The sequence below is a fragment of the Kogia breviceps genome, chromosome 1, assembly GCF_026419965.1.
Source record: "Kogia breviceps isolate mKogBre1 chromosome 1, mKogBre1 haplotype 1, whole genome shotgun sequence".
Taxonomy (NCBI): Eukaryota; Metazoa; Chordata; class Mammalia; order Artiodactyla; family Physeteridae; genus Kogia; species Kogia breviceps.
In genome coordinates this window covers 177,161,483-177,175,182 of record NC_081310.1, presented here as the reverse complement: position 1 = coordinate 177,175,182, position 13,700 = coordinate 177,161,483, and the positions used below count along the sequence as shown (strand labels likewise).

Here is a 13,700-nt window from a genome sequence, read left to right as displayed (position 1 = left end):
ATCTGTTCTATAACCTCCTTACCACGACCAATTCTGCTGCAGCAGTGTTGCTAAAACAGCCTTCTGGTCTTGTCACTCTTCTCCTTAGTTTAGGAACCTTCATGGACTCCTTATTGTCTACAGGATAAAAATCATAACCCATAGGGTATGGTATTCAAGGCCTTCCTATTGACTTTACTAGTCTTATTCGATTTAATATTTATCCACATATCCTGCATTCCACTCAGACTACCTCCTTGGTGTGTACTTCACCTTTCCTGATGGAGAAAGTGACAAAAACAATCCCTTCCCCACCCACCTTTTCCTATGAAAATCTTACCTCTTTTACAAGATTTAGTTTAAATGCTACCTCCCTCAGGGACCGTTCCCAAATATGTATGTTATGCCTTCCAAACTGGAAGTGAACTGTCCTTCTGAATTCTGCAGCACTTTGTTCTTGCCTTTCATATAGCTCTTTTCATATTTTACCTTGTGTTACAGTTATTTCATTCTGTAATACAGTTAGAGCTTTGACCAATTGCTTAATCTCCAGAGATTCATTTTCCTCATCTCTTAAAACAGGGGTGATAGCATCTGCCTCATAGGAGTGTTAGGGTGATTAAATGAGCTAATGCTTGTAAAGCGTTTTAGCATGGTGTTTAGCACACAGTGAGTACTCAGTAAGTGATAACTAATTGCTATTAGTCATACAGTGAGCAGATAAAGTACTTAGTATGTGTCAGGCCCTGTGCTAACTATAAAAGATAAATCAGTTTGTCTTTTAGGGGAAGGCAGAAACATATTATGATTACTTGTCAGAAACATTTTTAGGGATTAGGCAGGCAACTGTTACTTGTTAATTTCAGCAAATGTTTATTGAATGCCTGCTGTGTGCCAGCTACTGTTCCAGGCCCTGGAAATACAGCAGTGAACAAAACAGACAAAATTATTATTATTATTTTTTTAAGTGAAATCCTAGAGCTTAAATTCTAATGGGTAATCGAGTAAAATCAACCAAATGGAGATTGCAACTAGAGTCCCATGCAATCTGATGAGGTCCAGCCAGTTGTTGCCATGACAGAATGTAGGTCTAGTGTTGCCTTACTGTATAATTTCTCATCCCTTTCCACAATCCCTCTCCCCCTTGAGGTTGGAAATCTGAATTTTCATATGATTTCATAACAGATTAAAAATTTTTAGATGTTACAAGTTAACTTTAAAATCTAAACACATTTTGGGAATTCCTTGGCGGTCCAGTGGTTAGGACTTTGCTTCTATTGCAGGGGGCCCCGGGTTCGATCCCTGGTCGGGGAACTAAGATGCCACAAGCCGTGAGGCAAGGCCAAAAAATATATACACCATATATATTATAAAAGGATGAACACAAGTGTTTTTAAATTAATTAATTTATTTATTTATTTATTATTTTTTCTTTTTTTGTGGTATGTGGGCCTCCCACTGTTGTGGCCTCCCCCGTTGCGGAGCACAGGCTCCGGACGCGCAGGCTCAGCAGCCACGGCTCATGGGCCCAGCAGCTCCACGGCATGCGGGATCCTCCTGGACCGGGGTACGAACCTGTGTCCCCTGCATTGGCAGGCAGACTCTCAACCACTGCGCCACCAGGGAAGCCCTATTTATTTTATTTATTTATTTATTTATTTTTGGCTGTGTTGGGTCCTCGTTGCTGTTCGTGGGCTTTCTCTAGTTGCAGCGAGCAGGGGCCACTCTTCATTGAGGTGCACAGGCTTCTCGTTGCAATGGCCTCTCGTTGCAGAGCACGGGCTCTAGGCACGCAGGCTTCAGTAGTTGTGACACGTGGGCTCAGTATTTGTGGCTCATGAGCTCTAGAGTGCAGGCTCAGTAGTTGTGGTACACGGGCTCAATTGCTCTGCAGCATGTGGGATCCTCCCAGACCAGGGCTCGAACCCGTGTCCCCTGCGTTGGCAGGTGGACTCTTAACCACTGCGCCACCAGGGAAGCCCAAGTCAAGTGTTTTTAAATGTCTTGCTGATCATGATAGCATTGTGTATTCAGTAAGTATTATTTTTAAGCATATTACACGTTCAGAGTAAGGTGCATGAGAGAGTGTAAGTCCATATTTTAAATAATCTTCTAGATAATTTTAAATATTTGGCTGACTTAGATCTGATTAGCTGGCCGTTATGTTATTTTGTTTTATTGTGATGTGGCAGGTGAAATTCTGGTACTTAGGAGCTTTTACTTCCAGAGACATCAGCTCTGCTGTTTCTTTGTTCCTTTTCCTACATTATTAACATTATCTTCCATTCAGTTTCTTGATAGGACTCTAAGCTGTTTGTTTATTTTGTGAATGTTAATTTAGTTAAAACTAGCTATCTTGTAAATCCACTTAACTAGGCACACAGTGTCACGCAGTATGATAAATGTGAATGAACTAGTGTCTTCACCTGCTTGGTATAACTCCCAGTCTTCCTTCAGGAAAACTTGGCCACCTGACCAACAGATAAAAGTTGCCAGTATTAATAAGCTAATGCATAATAAAGGTAAGCCTTACTTATATATATATGTAACATTCGTATGTATTATTTATATATATGTAACATTTGTATATATTATTTATATACATATATATGTGTGTTAGTTACAACATATGTGTATTTTTTTTTCCTATGTCCCAGTTGATTTTGTATCGCATACTTCGGAGACCATTATAAAATGATAAATATTTTGAGTGGGGCAGTCCGCAGTACTATGGATTTATATAATGAGGGGGTCCACCCCAGCGTAGGGGGATCAGGGAAGGCCTTTAAGCTAATGAGAGCTGATGTCAGTGGCAGGGTGAAATGATTATTTCACAAGCAAAAGATTGGTAGGCTAGGTGGGTTGGTAGCATGGGGGGTGGGAATGGTATTTGGACCTTGTCCTGATAACAGTGAAATGCCATTGAAAGGTTTTAATCTCAGAAGTGACATGATCAAATTTATTTATTTATATTACTTGACTGCTCTGGGGAGAATGAATTAGACTGCGATAACATTCCAACCAGGAGGTTTTGAAGTAGTTGGTTCTTAAGTAGTGTGGTAGTCCTAGCAAGAGATGTTGATGGAGATTGAGGTACTAACAGTGGAGAATACGAGTTAGGAATTTGAATTAGCAGGGCTTGGTTATTGGTTTCATCTGGAGGCTGAAAGTGGTTAGGGCAGGGTGGAATTAAGCATGACTCCTAGGCCTCTTGCCTTGAGCAGCAGAGTGGATAGTGATGCTTTTAACTGAGTTGAGTTTAAATTTGGACATTTTGAGGTATCTCTGTGACCTCCAAGGGAAGGTGTCCAAAAAACAACTGGATAGAGAAGTCTGGGGGTCAAGCATGGGGTCTGGGGATGGAGATAGAGGATTGATCATCTGTTTATATATGGTAACTAAGACTATGGGAATCACTGATAGTGCCTATGAAAAATGTATATCATGGGAGATGGACTGAAAAGAGAACCTCAAGTTTCATTAGCTTCAATGTGCAGGAAGAAGGGGATCAGCAGCCACAATTTGAAGAAAACAAGTAGTGATTGATGTCTCATAAACCAACGGAAAAGAGTATTTCAAGAAGAAGGAAATGGCTATCAGGATTGAGTGCCGCCAAGAGGACCAGCAAAATAAGGACTGAAAAGGTCTATTGAATTTAGCATCTTGCACTTGATCAGTGTCTTTTACCAAAACAGTTTTGATGGCATGGAAGCAAATTGGAGTGGGCTAAGAAATAAGAGAGGAGAGACAAACTGTTTCAAGAAGTTTGGAATAAAGAGAAAAGGAACAGGTTAATGAGGCTCTTATAAAGTCTAGGCAAAAGATCATGAAGATCTGAGTTAGGGTAATGGCAGTAGGAATAGAGAAGAAGAGACAGAGACAGTCCAGAAATAGTTAGGAAATAAAGCTGAGCATTACTAGTGATTGGATATGGGGATAAGGGGAAAGGAGTTGTCAAAGGTGACTCCCAAGTTTCTGACTTGAAAAGCTGAGAAGATACTGGTACAGATCCCTAATCCCTTATATCATTGTTTCTTTAACCTTTCCATTCATTATCACCTTCCTAAGAAGCCTTTTTAGATATCTTTTTTCCCTAATGCATCCCTCCCATGAAATTTTAACATGCAGATATACTCTGTATCTTTTTATGTACAGTAAGTATGTCTGTGCTTTATACATAAAACGAGTAAGCATAAAGCTTGCTTTTTATTCAGTGCAAGGTTAAGAGTGACTAAACAAGATTTTTAGGTTAAAAGTTAAAAAGCTATTTACATTTAACTAAGTTTTAATAGCTGTATTTGCTGAGTAACTTTTATTTACTTATATAAGTTATAATGTATCAAATTGCATATGCAAATTAGTATTTATAAATACAGAAACAGTGTAATCAGATTTTTAAAAATCATTTAAAGTTCATTTTCCAGCAAAAACAAAACAATAGAAAAAAATCAGTTTCTTAAAATTATTTTTAGTAAACTTTTTAACTTTTGCCTGATATGAGAAAATAACTTTTAACTAGCTGCTAGATAGTCATTCAGATATTGTTAACATTTTTCTTTTTAGCACTTGGCATAATTAATTGGGACACCTTTTAATTTGTAGAATTAAATAATAAAATGTAAAATTGAAATTTAATTATCAAAACCCATGTCACACACAAAAGCACTGAGGATCAAACATAAGTAACATCCACAGGGCAAAACAGGCATGCTCAGGCCACCTCTTGTCATATGACTTCAAGATTCAGCCATCAGTTAAGAGGAAGTCCCCCAGTCATGGCTGTCTATTTGCCATAGCTTTGTAGTACAGCTCTTGCATACTTTTTGTCTGCCTTTTATGAAGTCAGTGTCATTGCTGCTCATGTAATACTCAAGAAAATCCAGCAAGAAAAATTAGATACTAGGGAATGTCTTTATTGATATGGTTGCACTTTGGAGGGCCACATACCAGTGTAATATCTAAGTTCTCCCCCTTGCCCATGAACCTGTTTCACCTTTTTTTTTTTTTTTTTTTTGCGGTACGCGGGGCTCTCACTGTTGTGCCCTCTCCTGTTGCGGAGCAGAGGCTCCAGACGTGCGGGCCCAGTCACCATGGCTCACGGGCCCAGCCGCTCTGCGGCATGTGGGATCTTCCTGGACCAGGGCACGAACCCGCGTCCCCTGCATTGGCAGGCGGACTCTCAACCACTGCGCCACCAGGGAAGCCCTAGTTTCACCCTTTTGAGTGCATAACACCTTCAGCAGGGTCTGAGATAGAGCCCTGTATAGTCTAATAATATTAATATTTTCAGGCAAATCATTTGAATATTAATTGAGTGGGATTGATAAGGGCTATAAATAGTCTCATGTTAATTTTGTTCAGGTTTTGTTGCTAAATGTGTTTTGTGTTATATATACTAAAAACCTTCTGAGCTTCCCTGGTGGCGCAGTGGTTGAGAGTCCGCCTGCTGATGCAGGGGATATGGGTTCGGGCCCCGGTCCGGGAGGATCCCACATGCAGCGGAGCGGCTGGGCCCATGAGCCATGGCCGCTGAGCCTGCGCGTCCAGAGCCTGTGCTCCACAACGAGAATGGCCACAGCAGTGAGAGGCCCACGTACCGCAAAAAAAAATAAAATAAATTAAAAAATAAAAAAATAAAAACCTTCTTATTTTCAGAGCTCTTTTGATTTCAGAATTCCAGATATGGGATTGTGGTTAATGAAATGTATAAGGAATGTATGAGGAGCAGGTTTATGGAGATGACTTAAAAAAATTTTTTTAAGCATTTGAGGTGCTTATGGAACATGGATAGAAGGAACCCCTTGAGTATTAGATATGCACTGCAGATGTAGATTTGAAAGTCATCAGCTTTTAAATTTTCCAAAGAAGCAATAATTGTAATGAGACGTGGTTAGAATTGCTTATCTTGGGGTGAGGTAAATGGTAAAGAACAGGCCCTTTCTAAAAACTCTGGCTCGGGACTTCCCTGGTGGTCCAGTGGTTAAGACTCCCTGTTTCCACTGCAGGGGGCACAGGTTTGATCCCTGTTTGGGGAACTAAGATCCTGCATGCCACACGGCGTGGCCTAAAAAAATTACAAAACAAAAAACTCTGGCTTATTGGTTCTTACAGCCTAGCTTTGGAGGGAATGAAGATGGAATAGAAGGATAAAGGTTAAGAGAAAGGAGCTACAGTGTTAGGAGAAAGGAAGAGGAAAAACCACCTGCTAATGGAGAGCAAGAAAATATAGTCGTCCTCTTTGACTCTGACTTCTGGGAAATTGCCCTCATGGGGAATTGAAGCCTTTCAAAGTAGGTGCTGAGAAGAAAAAGGAAGTAGGTGCTAAGAAGCTAAAGGTATTAACGTTGATTCAACATTTAGACCCTAGACACTTTCATGTTACCTCATCAATCATACTGGGCTATAAAGTTTATTATTCTCATTTTATAGGTAATGGAAGCAGAGACTCAAAATAGTGGGTAATTTGCCCATGGTTATTCAGTTGGGATTGGAACCAGCTCACGTGACTCCCAAATCTGCTCTTTCTCACTACATCATATTGGAAGGAGCTGACAAGGTTTGAGGGGCAACATCGAGTGTCTGTCCATAGCATGTCTAATGAGGACAGAGAGGGTTCCCTTTGTGTGGCCTCTCAGTCTGGCTCTTCTTCCCCATATTGTCCTGGGCTCCTCAGAAGATTGCATCCCAAATCTAGCTCCTTCTTTTTGAATTACAGGTTAGAGAAATCCTGCTTTTAATTGTCACAAGGGCTGTTAGAAAAACGCTTTCTCCTATTACCAAAGGTTGAAATGAAGAGCCAGTCAGAGAGATTTGTGTAATTCGCCTACAGGCCATGCAGAACCCTTCTTGTCTGAAGACTGGGGATGGAGGGGTGTAGTGCTGCAGAATAGGGGCCAGCAGTTCACTGTTACCTCCCAGAGACATTTTGCTTGTGGGCCTTTGTATTTATACCTCTCTAACCAAACTGATCTTGTTCCTGAAACCAACCTTGGGCTTTCTCATCTCTAATCTTTGCTCCTGTTAAACTGCTGTGCCTCCCTACACCATTACCTTTAGAAATATTAACCATCTAGCCTTCAATGACTACTTCACAGCTCACCACACAGTAAAAATAGTTCTCACTTCCACTCTCTGACATCATTGTACACTTAGATTCATTATGGTTTTTGTTCTTGATGCTGTGAGACTAAACTAGGTTGTAAAGCTTCGTGAAGGCAGAAGCTTCTGCACAGTGCCTGGCACATTTTATTAAATGAGTAATAAATCACTTGTCTATTTGAGTCAGTTTGGAGATAACCATTTGGATTTTTCTTTTCCCCTTGATTCCTTGAGCAGTGTGAGTGCTTGGGAGATACTCAGTGAATGTTTTTGCATTGACTGAAATGGAAGGTAAGGGCTTTCGTTTTCCTACTTTAAGTAATTCATTTTAGTTCCTTGTAGCACCTAGTGGTAGTGGCAATGGGGTGTTCGTAAGAAGGTAAGAGCCTCCAGATTCTGCACAGTCTACAAGGGATATTTGGAATTTTTCTTTAGGAGAAGTTGGACTGTAGCTATCCTGGGCCTCTCTTATGTCTCTCACCACCCCTTACTTCCCCATTCCTAGGTCTGAGCATTGCATTTATATATAGATTCAAGGGCCAAAAGGACTAGTAAATCCTAGGAGAGAATTAGGATTAGAGAACTTGGACTGTCAGCTGTCTGGTTGATGTAGTACCTCAGTGTGCAATGATTCACTTAGGCCTTGAGCTTTGAATATATAGTTGTGTGTACAGAAGATTGTTTTTCACACATGATCTTTTAGCCAGACCTCCTGATTTATAGATTAACCTTTGTTTCCTGGAGTGATCATTCTTCAGCCCAGTCCTGTGAGGATCTGCCAGAATATGAGCAGCCTTATTATGGCCCCATTATGGACTAACCCAGTTGTCCATAGAGAAGTCTCTCGCATTGTCTTGGTTATTGACAGTTCTGACAGGCGTACAAATAACACCCTGAGAAACTCATGCCGTCAGAACTGTTTCATACTGTTTCCTTGTTTGCAGTATTTCTTGGTCATAAAAAGCTCTGAGAGAAATTCCAGAAGTTTGAAAAACTATTACCAAACCTAATCCTACCTTACTAGCACAGCATTTTACTATTTACAAAGTGCTTTCATGTGTATTCTCGTTTGATTTTCACTGTAACTCTGAGGTAGACAGGGCAAGGCTAGGAAAATTGAGATACAGATAAGTGACACCCAAGGCTGTACACTTGTTAAGTAGCAGACCAGAAATCAGATTGTCTGGCTTTGTAGCTCCTTTCACTAATACCACACTATTCCAGTGTGCCTGTTGATATTCTGTCTAGCACAGTGCCTTCGCTCAGCCTAAGTATTTCTTTTCTTTTCTTTTTTTAAAAAATTAATTAATTAATTTCTGGCTGTGTTGGGTCTTCGTTGTTGCACGTGAGCTTTCTCTAGTTGCAGCGAGCAGGGGCTACTCTTCATTGAGGTGCACAGGCTTCTCGTTGCAATGGCTTCTCCTGTTGCGGAGCACGGACTCTAGGCACATGGGCTTCGGTAGTTGTGGCACGCGGGCTCGGTAGTTGTGGCACACGGGCTCGGTAGTTGTGGCTTGCGGGCTCTAGATCGCAGGCTCAGGAGTCCTGACGCACGGGCTTAGTTGCTCCGCGACTGTGGGATTGAACCCGTGTCCCCTGCATCGGCAGGCGGATTCTTAACCACTGCACCACCAGGGAAGTCCGAATGTTAAACTTTTTAAAAAGATTTTCAAACCCTACACCAGAACAGGGAGGATTAACTCAAATGGTTGTTTTTGTTTTTCCTTTGAAGTGGCAAATAGCCTTCAAATGACTACCTAACTACTGCCAGTCCCTACAGAATTCTACTTCCATTCATATCTGTGTTGATACCTTCTTTTATTCATTCATTCATTTAGGCTGTGCCGGGTCATAGTTGCGGCGCACGGGATCTTAGTTGCAGCATGCGGACTCTTAGTTGCAGCATGCGGGATTTAGTTCCCCGACCAGGGATCGAACCCAGGCCCCCTGCATTAGGAGTGCAAAGTCTTACCCACTGTACCACCGGGGAAGTCCCTGTGTTAGTATCTTCTGATATTTGTATTCCCTATTCTTGGCAAGAACTGGACCACATGTCATTGACAGATTGAGTCAGGCAATGGTTAGGGTGGTAGAATCCAAGAAGAAACATTGACACACTTCTTCCAAGAAATAACAAAGGAGTCCCCTGTGGCTAGTATGCTGTTGAGTAGAGTATATGTAATAGAGAGAGCTTTGGCTTTAGTCAGAAGGATCTGGATTAGAGTCTTCAAAGATCTGGCTTAGAGTCTTCCACTTATTAGCTGGGTCCTTCTGCATGTTATGCCTCAGTTTTCTCACCTCTAAAATGGGGGTTCTAGGGACTTCCCTGGTGGTGAGGTACTTGAGAATCCACCTGCCAGTGCAAGGGACACGGGTTCGAGCCCTGGTCTGGGAAGATCCCCCATGCTGCAGAGTGATTAAGCCCATGCACCACAACTACTGAGCCCACGTGCCTAGAGCCTGTGCTCTGCAACAAAGAGAAGCCACTGCAGTGAGAAGTCCGTGCACCGCAATGAAGAGTAGCCCCCACTCGCCGCAACTAGAGAAAGCCGGCACGCAGCAGCGAAGACCCAATGCAGCCATAAACAAACAAACAAACAAATAAATATTTTTAAAAAGAATTTATAAAAAATAAATGGAGGTTCTGTATGAGCTTAGACTTAAAAGCTAAGCAAATTGTTTCTAAATCATTACCAATCAAATTTGAATTTTCCCTGGGAACATACCCTCTGCAGAGATTAGAGATTGACTTTGGCATTTTTTGTTTGGTTTGTTTTTTTAGGCCACCCCCTGTGGCATGCGGGATCTTAGTTCCCCAACCAGGGATCAAACCCGTGCCCCCTGCTTTGGGAGTGTGGAGTCTTAACCACTGGACCACCAGGGAAGTCCCTGACTTTGGCATTTTTGAAAGAGCTTTCAGAAGGCTTTTAGTCTGGATTTAGTAGATAAAAACTTTCCACCACGGCCAGAGACTTTGGAAAGCATTTTGGACTGGACTTGAGAAGACTGCTTCTTTTCACATCTAGCGGCAAGGACACAGATGTGTGATTTTTTTGGCAGGAGCATCATGATCCTTGCCTGCCTTGGTGCCTGATGGAGGTCTCCTAGCAGGACATGGAAATAAGTAAGACACAGGAAAGGAACTTATATATCACAAGAGTTTGTTAGTTTAGTAGATTGGTTCTATCATAAAAACTTTGAAGGCATCTCAATGCTAAATTCATTAAGAAAGGGCTTGTGTGAATCACTGGTTTATTTTGATTATCCTAATGTGCTATTGATACATATATTGCCTAAAAAGAAGAAGTATGCATATGAAGAAGAATGAAGTTGGACTCCTGCCTTACATCATATATAAAAATTAACTTAGGAAAAAAAAAAAAAATTAACTTAGGGCCTTCCCTGGTGGTCCAGTGGTTAAGACTCCTTGCTTCCACTGCAGTGGGTACGGGTTCAATCCCTGGTCGGGGAAGTTCTGCATGCCATGCGGTACAGCCAAAAAATAAATAAAATAAAACTGAAAATAAAATTTAAAAAATTAACTTAGATCAAAAACTTAAATGTAAAGAGCTAAAACTATAAAACTCTTTTAAGAAAACATAGGAGTAAATCTTCATGACCTTGGATTAGACAACAGTTTCTTAGATATGACACTAAAAGCACAAGCAGCCTCCCACCCCCCCAAAAAAGATAAATTGGACTTGGTGAAAATTTAAAACTTTTGTGCTTCAAAGGACACCATCATGGATATTGAGAACTATGTAAGAGCTCACTCATTGCTTTATTTTGGCTGACAGGTAGCTGACATGTCAATTTCAATAATTAAATGACTCTTGGGTTCTGTTGATCTGCATTCATCTTTCCCCATTTTCTGTGCAAATGTATATATACCTTTTCCAGATTTTTGGGTTTGATATTTTTATTTTGTTGAATTTATTGTAAACCACTTCAGATCTTTTGGAAAACTAAAGTTTAAAAATGTTGAATAGAACATTTGAGAGTATGTATGTGCTGTGCACTGTGCTACACATTCTTGCTCTCAAAGAGTTAATGATCTAGAAGTGAAGTGATGAGTTGTGAACTAAAACAGAGCCATTGGATGTTGTCAGTGGGAACCAGTTTGTAGTAACAGGTAAACAAAGATAAACACAGATAAAGTTGGACACCAAAGTGATAAGGACAGATTTTAATCAGTAATATACTATTGCAATAGGGAAAAGTGTGAACTGATTTCAACTTCGTGCAGAGGTAACTGGGTGTTTTAAAGGAAGGATGAGGGAATGGTGGTGGGGGTGAGAGAGAGCTCAGTAAAGTCAGGGAAATGAAAAATTACAAAATGCAAGGAAGGGGGAGGTGGTCCACATGAAACCCAACTGGGTTTGCTACTGGGGCTTATTGAAGGTAGTCTCCTACCCTCCCACAGAGCCTGGGAAACAGGAACCCTATATTCAGGTGTTGGCTGAAACAGTAAATTCATTTGGCAGCCTTGAGATTTACTCAGGCAGGCACTTTAAGGGGGGCTAGGGTCATCTAGTGATGTGACCTTGAACTGTTAGAAACTATGTTAGTGTTTTTTGTTCAAATCTTGATAGGCCAAGGTTGAACCTAGTTGAGAAAGGGCTCAGGGGAGCCTGGATAGAGTTTGGTTAAGGAGAGAATCTTTGGTACAGGTGAAGATCAGTTTGCCAACCTGTTGTTTTTGGGGAATAGAAAGTTCATGGCTGACTTTAAGACCAGGTGGATGGTAATGGCATTAACTGCTAACTAGGGAACCTAGGAGAGGAAACTGGTTTAAGGAGAGCAAAAGTGAGGTGGAGATAGCCAGTATGCATTTGGAAATACACACAGGCAGAGGTTGTGACAACAGAGATTTGGTACTTAGTGTAAAAGTGGAGGTTGAAGCTAAGGGAGGTCACTAGGGAAAGGGGGCTGCTTCTGCTGAGGACCAAAAAGGTAGAATTTTGATACACACTGACATTGAGAGATTGGCGTTGGGGTATGAAACCTGAGAAGGAGTGGTTAGAAAGGTGAGAGAACTGGAAGAGGGTGGTGCCTTCAGAATCATGGGTAGAGTTTCAAGAAGGCAAAAGTGATCATCAGCGACAAATTAGAAAGTCAAATAGAATGAATACTGACAAGGTCACTGGATTTAGCTGTCTAAAATGTCTTTTTCTGAGCCATTTGTGTCCTGCAGTCTTTTTTTTTTTAAGTTGTTTATTTGTGTGTGTCCTTACAACAGAGCGTCTCTATTCATTTTTCATACCAATTCTGGAGGAAACCTGTGCTTTCTGGGTTTCTCGGAAGAAATCTTTCTAAAATCTGCTTTCAGAAGTTCTGCTCCACTCCAGTCACAAGGAATATTGCTTTGCTGTACATTTCTTCCCTTACCCTACACTTACTGGCAAACACTTGTTAGCAACTGTTACAGCTACATCTTGTGTCTGGGACAGTGTAGGTGCTCAGTAAGTATTGACTAGATATTTGAACAGTGATTCAGTCAGCAAATATTTGTATATATCATAGATTCTGGTGATACAACAAAAGTTTTTGTAGAACTTACACAGGAGGAGAACAGATACAGATTGTAAATAGTGTAACGAAGGAAATAAAACAGGTGTTCTGACAAAAATGGAGTAGCTTACTTTGGGTTAGTGTGACAGGGGAAGGACCTAGGAATTCTAAGAGCTAGGGAAGAGCATTGTGGACAGAAAGAAAACAGGAAATGTGAAGACTGTATCTGGAAACAGCTTGATAATTTCCAAATACTGAGAGAGCCATTGTGACAGGAGCGTATGATGACAGGGTAAAAAGTTGAATGAGATGAGATGAAGATATAGGCAGCGCCTTAAATTGTGAAGAAGATTTTACTTCTTCATGAGAGCAGTGCTATGCTCTGATTTTGTTGTGTGGTGATGGATTGGGGGTGGGTTGTCATAGTAACCAGGCAAGAGATGATAGTAACTTGGATGGGGTGAGAGAGAGGTAAATACATTCAAGATACATTCAGGATTTGTCAGTAGGTTAGATCAAAAAAGTGTGAGAAGGGAAGGAGTCAAGGATGATTTTTTTTTTAACCTAGGATTTGGATTAAGTAACTTGTAAATGCTGTTGCTCTTGGTATTGTTGGGGTGGGGGGAGGGTGTAAGAAATTAAGTTAGTTTTGGATATGAAAGTGAAGATTTCCATAGGTAGTTGAATATATGCGTTTGGAACTCAAGAGAAAGGACTGGGCTGGGGACATAAATTTGGGAGTTACGGGAATGGATGAAATCACCTCGAGAGAGTAAAGATAGAAACCAGTATGTAGATATAGGGAGGAGGAGCCATCAAGAGAGACTGAGAAGATTGGATGAGGTTGGCAGTGGTGCCAAGAGAACTGAGTGTTTCGAGAGAAGGAATTAGTAACTACTGTTGAGGGGTTAAGAAGAGGACAGAAATTTCTACCCATTAGATAAGGCAATGTGGAGGTTATTGGTGACCTTGATAAAAGCAGTTTCTTTGGAGTAGAAGGAATGGAAGTCAGATTTGAAGAGTTAGAGTGAAACAGAGCACACACAGATTCAACAATGTTGGCAATGCCTATTTTTTAAAGTTGGTTATTTCATTATGTTATATCTTACACG

The 13,700-nt window shown here is 40.9% G+C and overlaps 1 protein-coding gene and 1 non-coding gene across 7 annotated transcripts in view; one reads left to right on the top strand and one right to left on the bottom strand.

Moving 5' to 3' along the window:
- KPNA6 (karyopherin subunit alpha 6) overlaps positions 1–13,700 on the top strand; it is a 51,237-nt gene that overhangs the window by 4,046 nt on the left and 33,491 nt on the right. Inside the window, exons 1-4 of one of the 6 annotated variants that reach the window (XM_067012532.1) lie at positions 2,436–2,501; positions 3,477–3,623; positions 6,091–6,314; positions 6,409–6,535. The exons of 1 other annotated variant lie outside the window; for it this stretch is intronic. Coding sequence is in view for 1 of the 5 variants with exons in the window: in XM_059078216.2 (XP_058934199.1) it covers positions 2,437–2,501 (65 nt within the window). In the remaining 4 variants the exon portion in view is untranslated. Of the gene's footprint in view, positions 1–2,435; positions 2,502–3,476; positions 3,624–6,090; positions 6,315–6,408; positions 6,536–13,700 lie in introns of those variants that run through there. 4 more of the 6 variants (XM_067012526.1, XM_067012537.1, XM_059078216.2 and 1 more) reach the window with 4 other exon arrangements.
- TRNAR-CCU (transfer RNA arginine (anticodon CCU)) lies at positions 8,995–9,067 on the bottom strand. Its single transcript has one exon. It is a non-coding gene; the product is annotated as a tRNA-Arg (tRNA).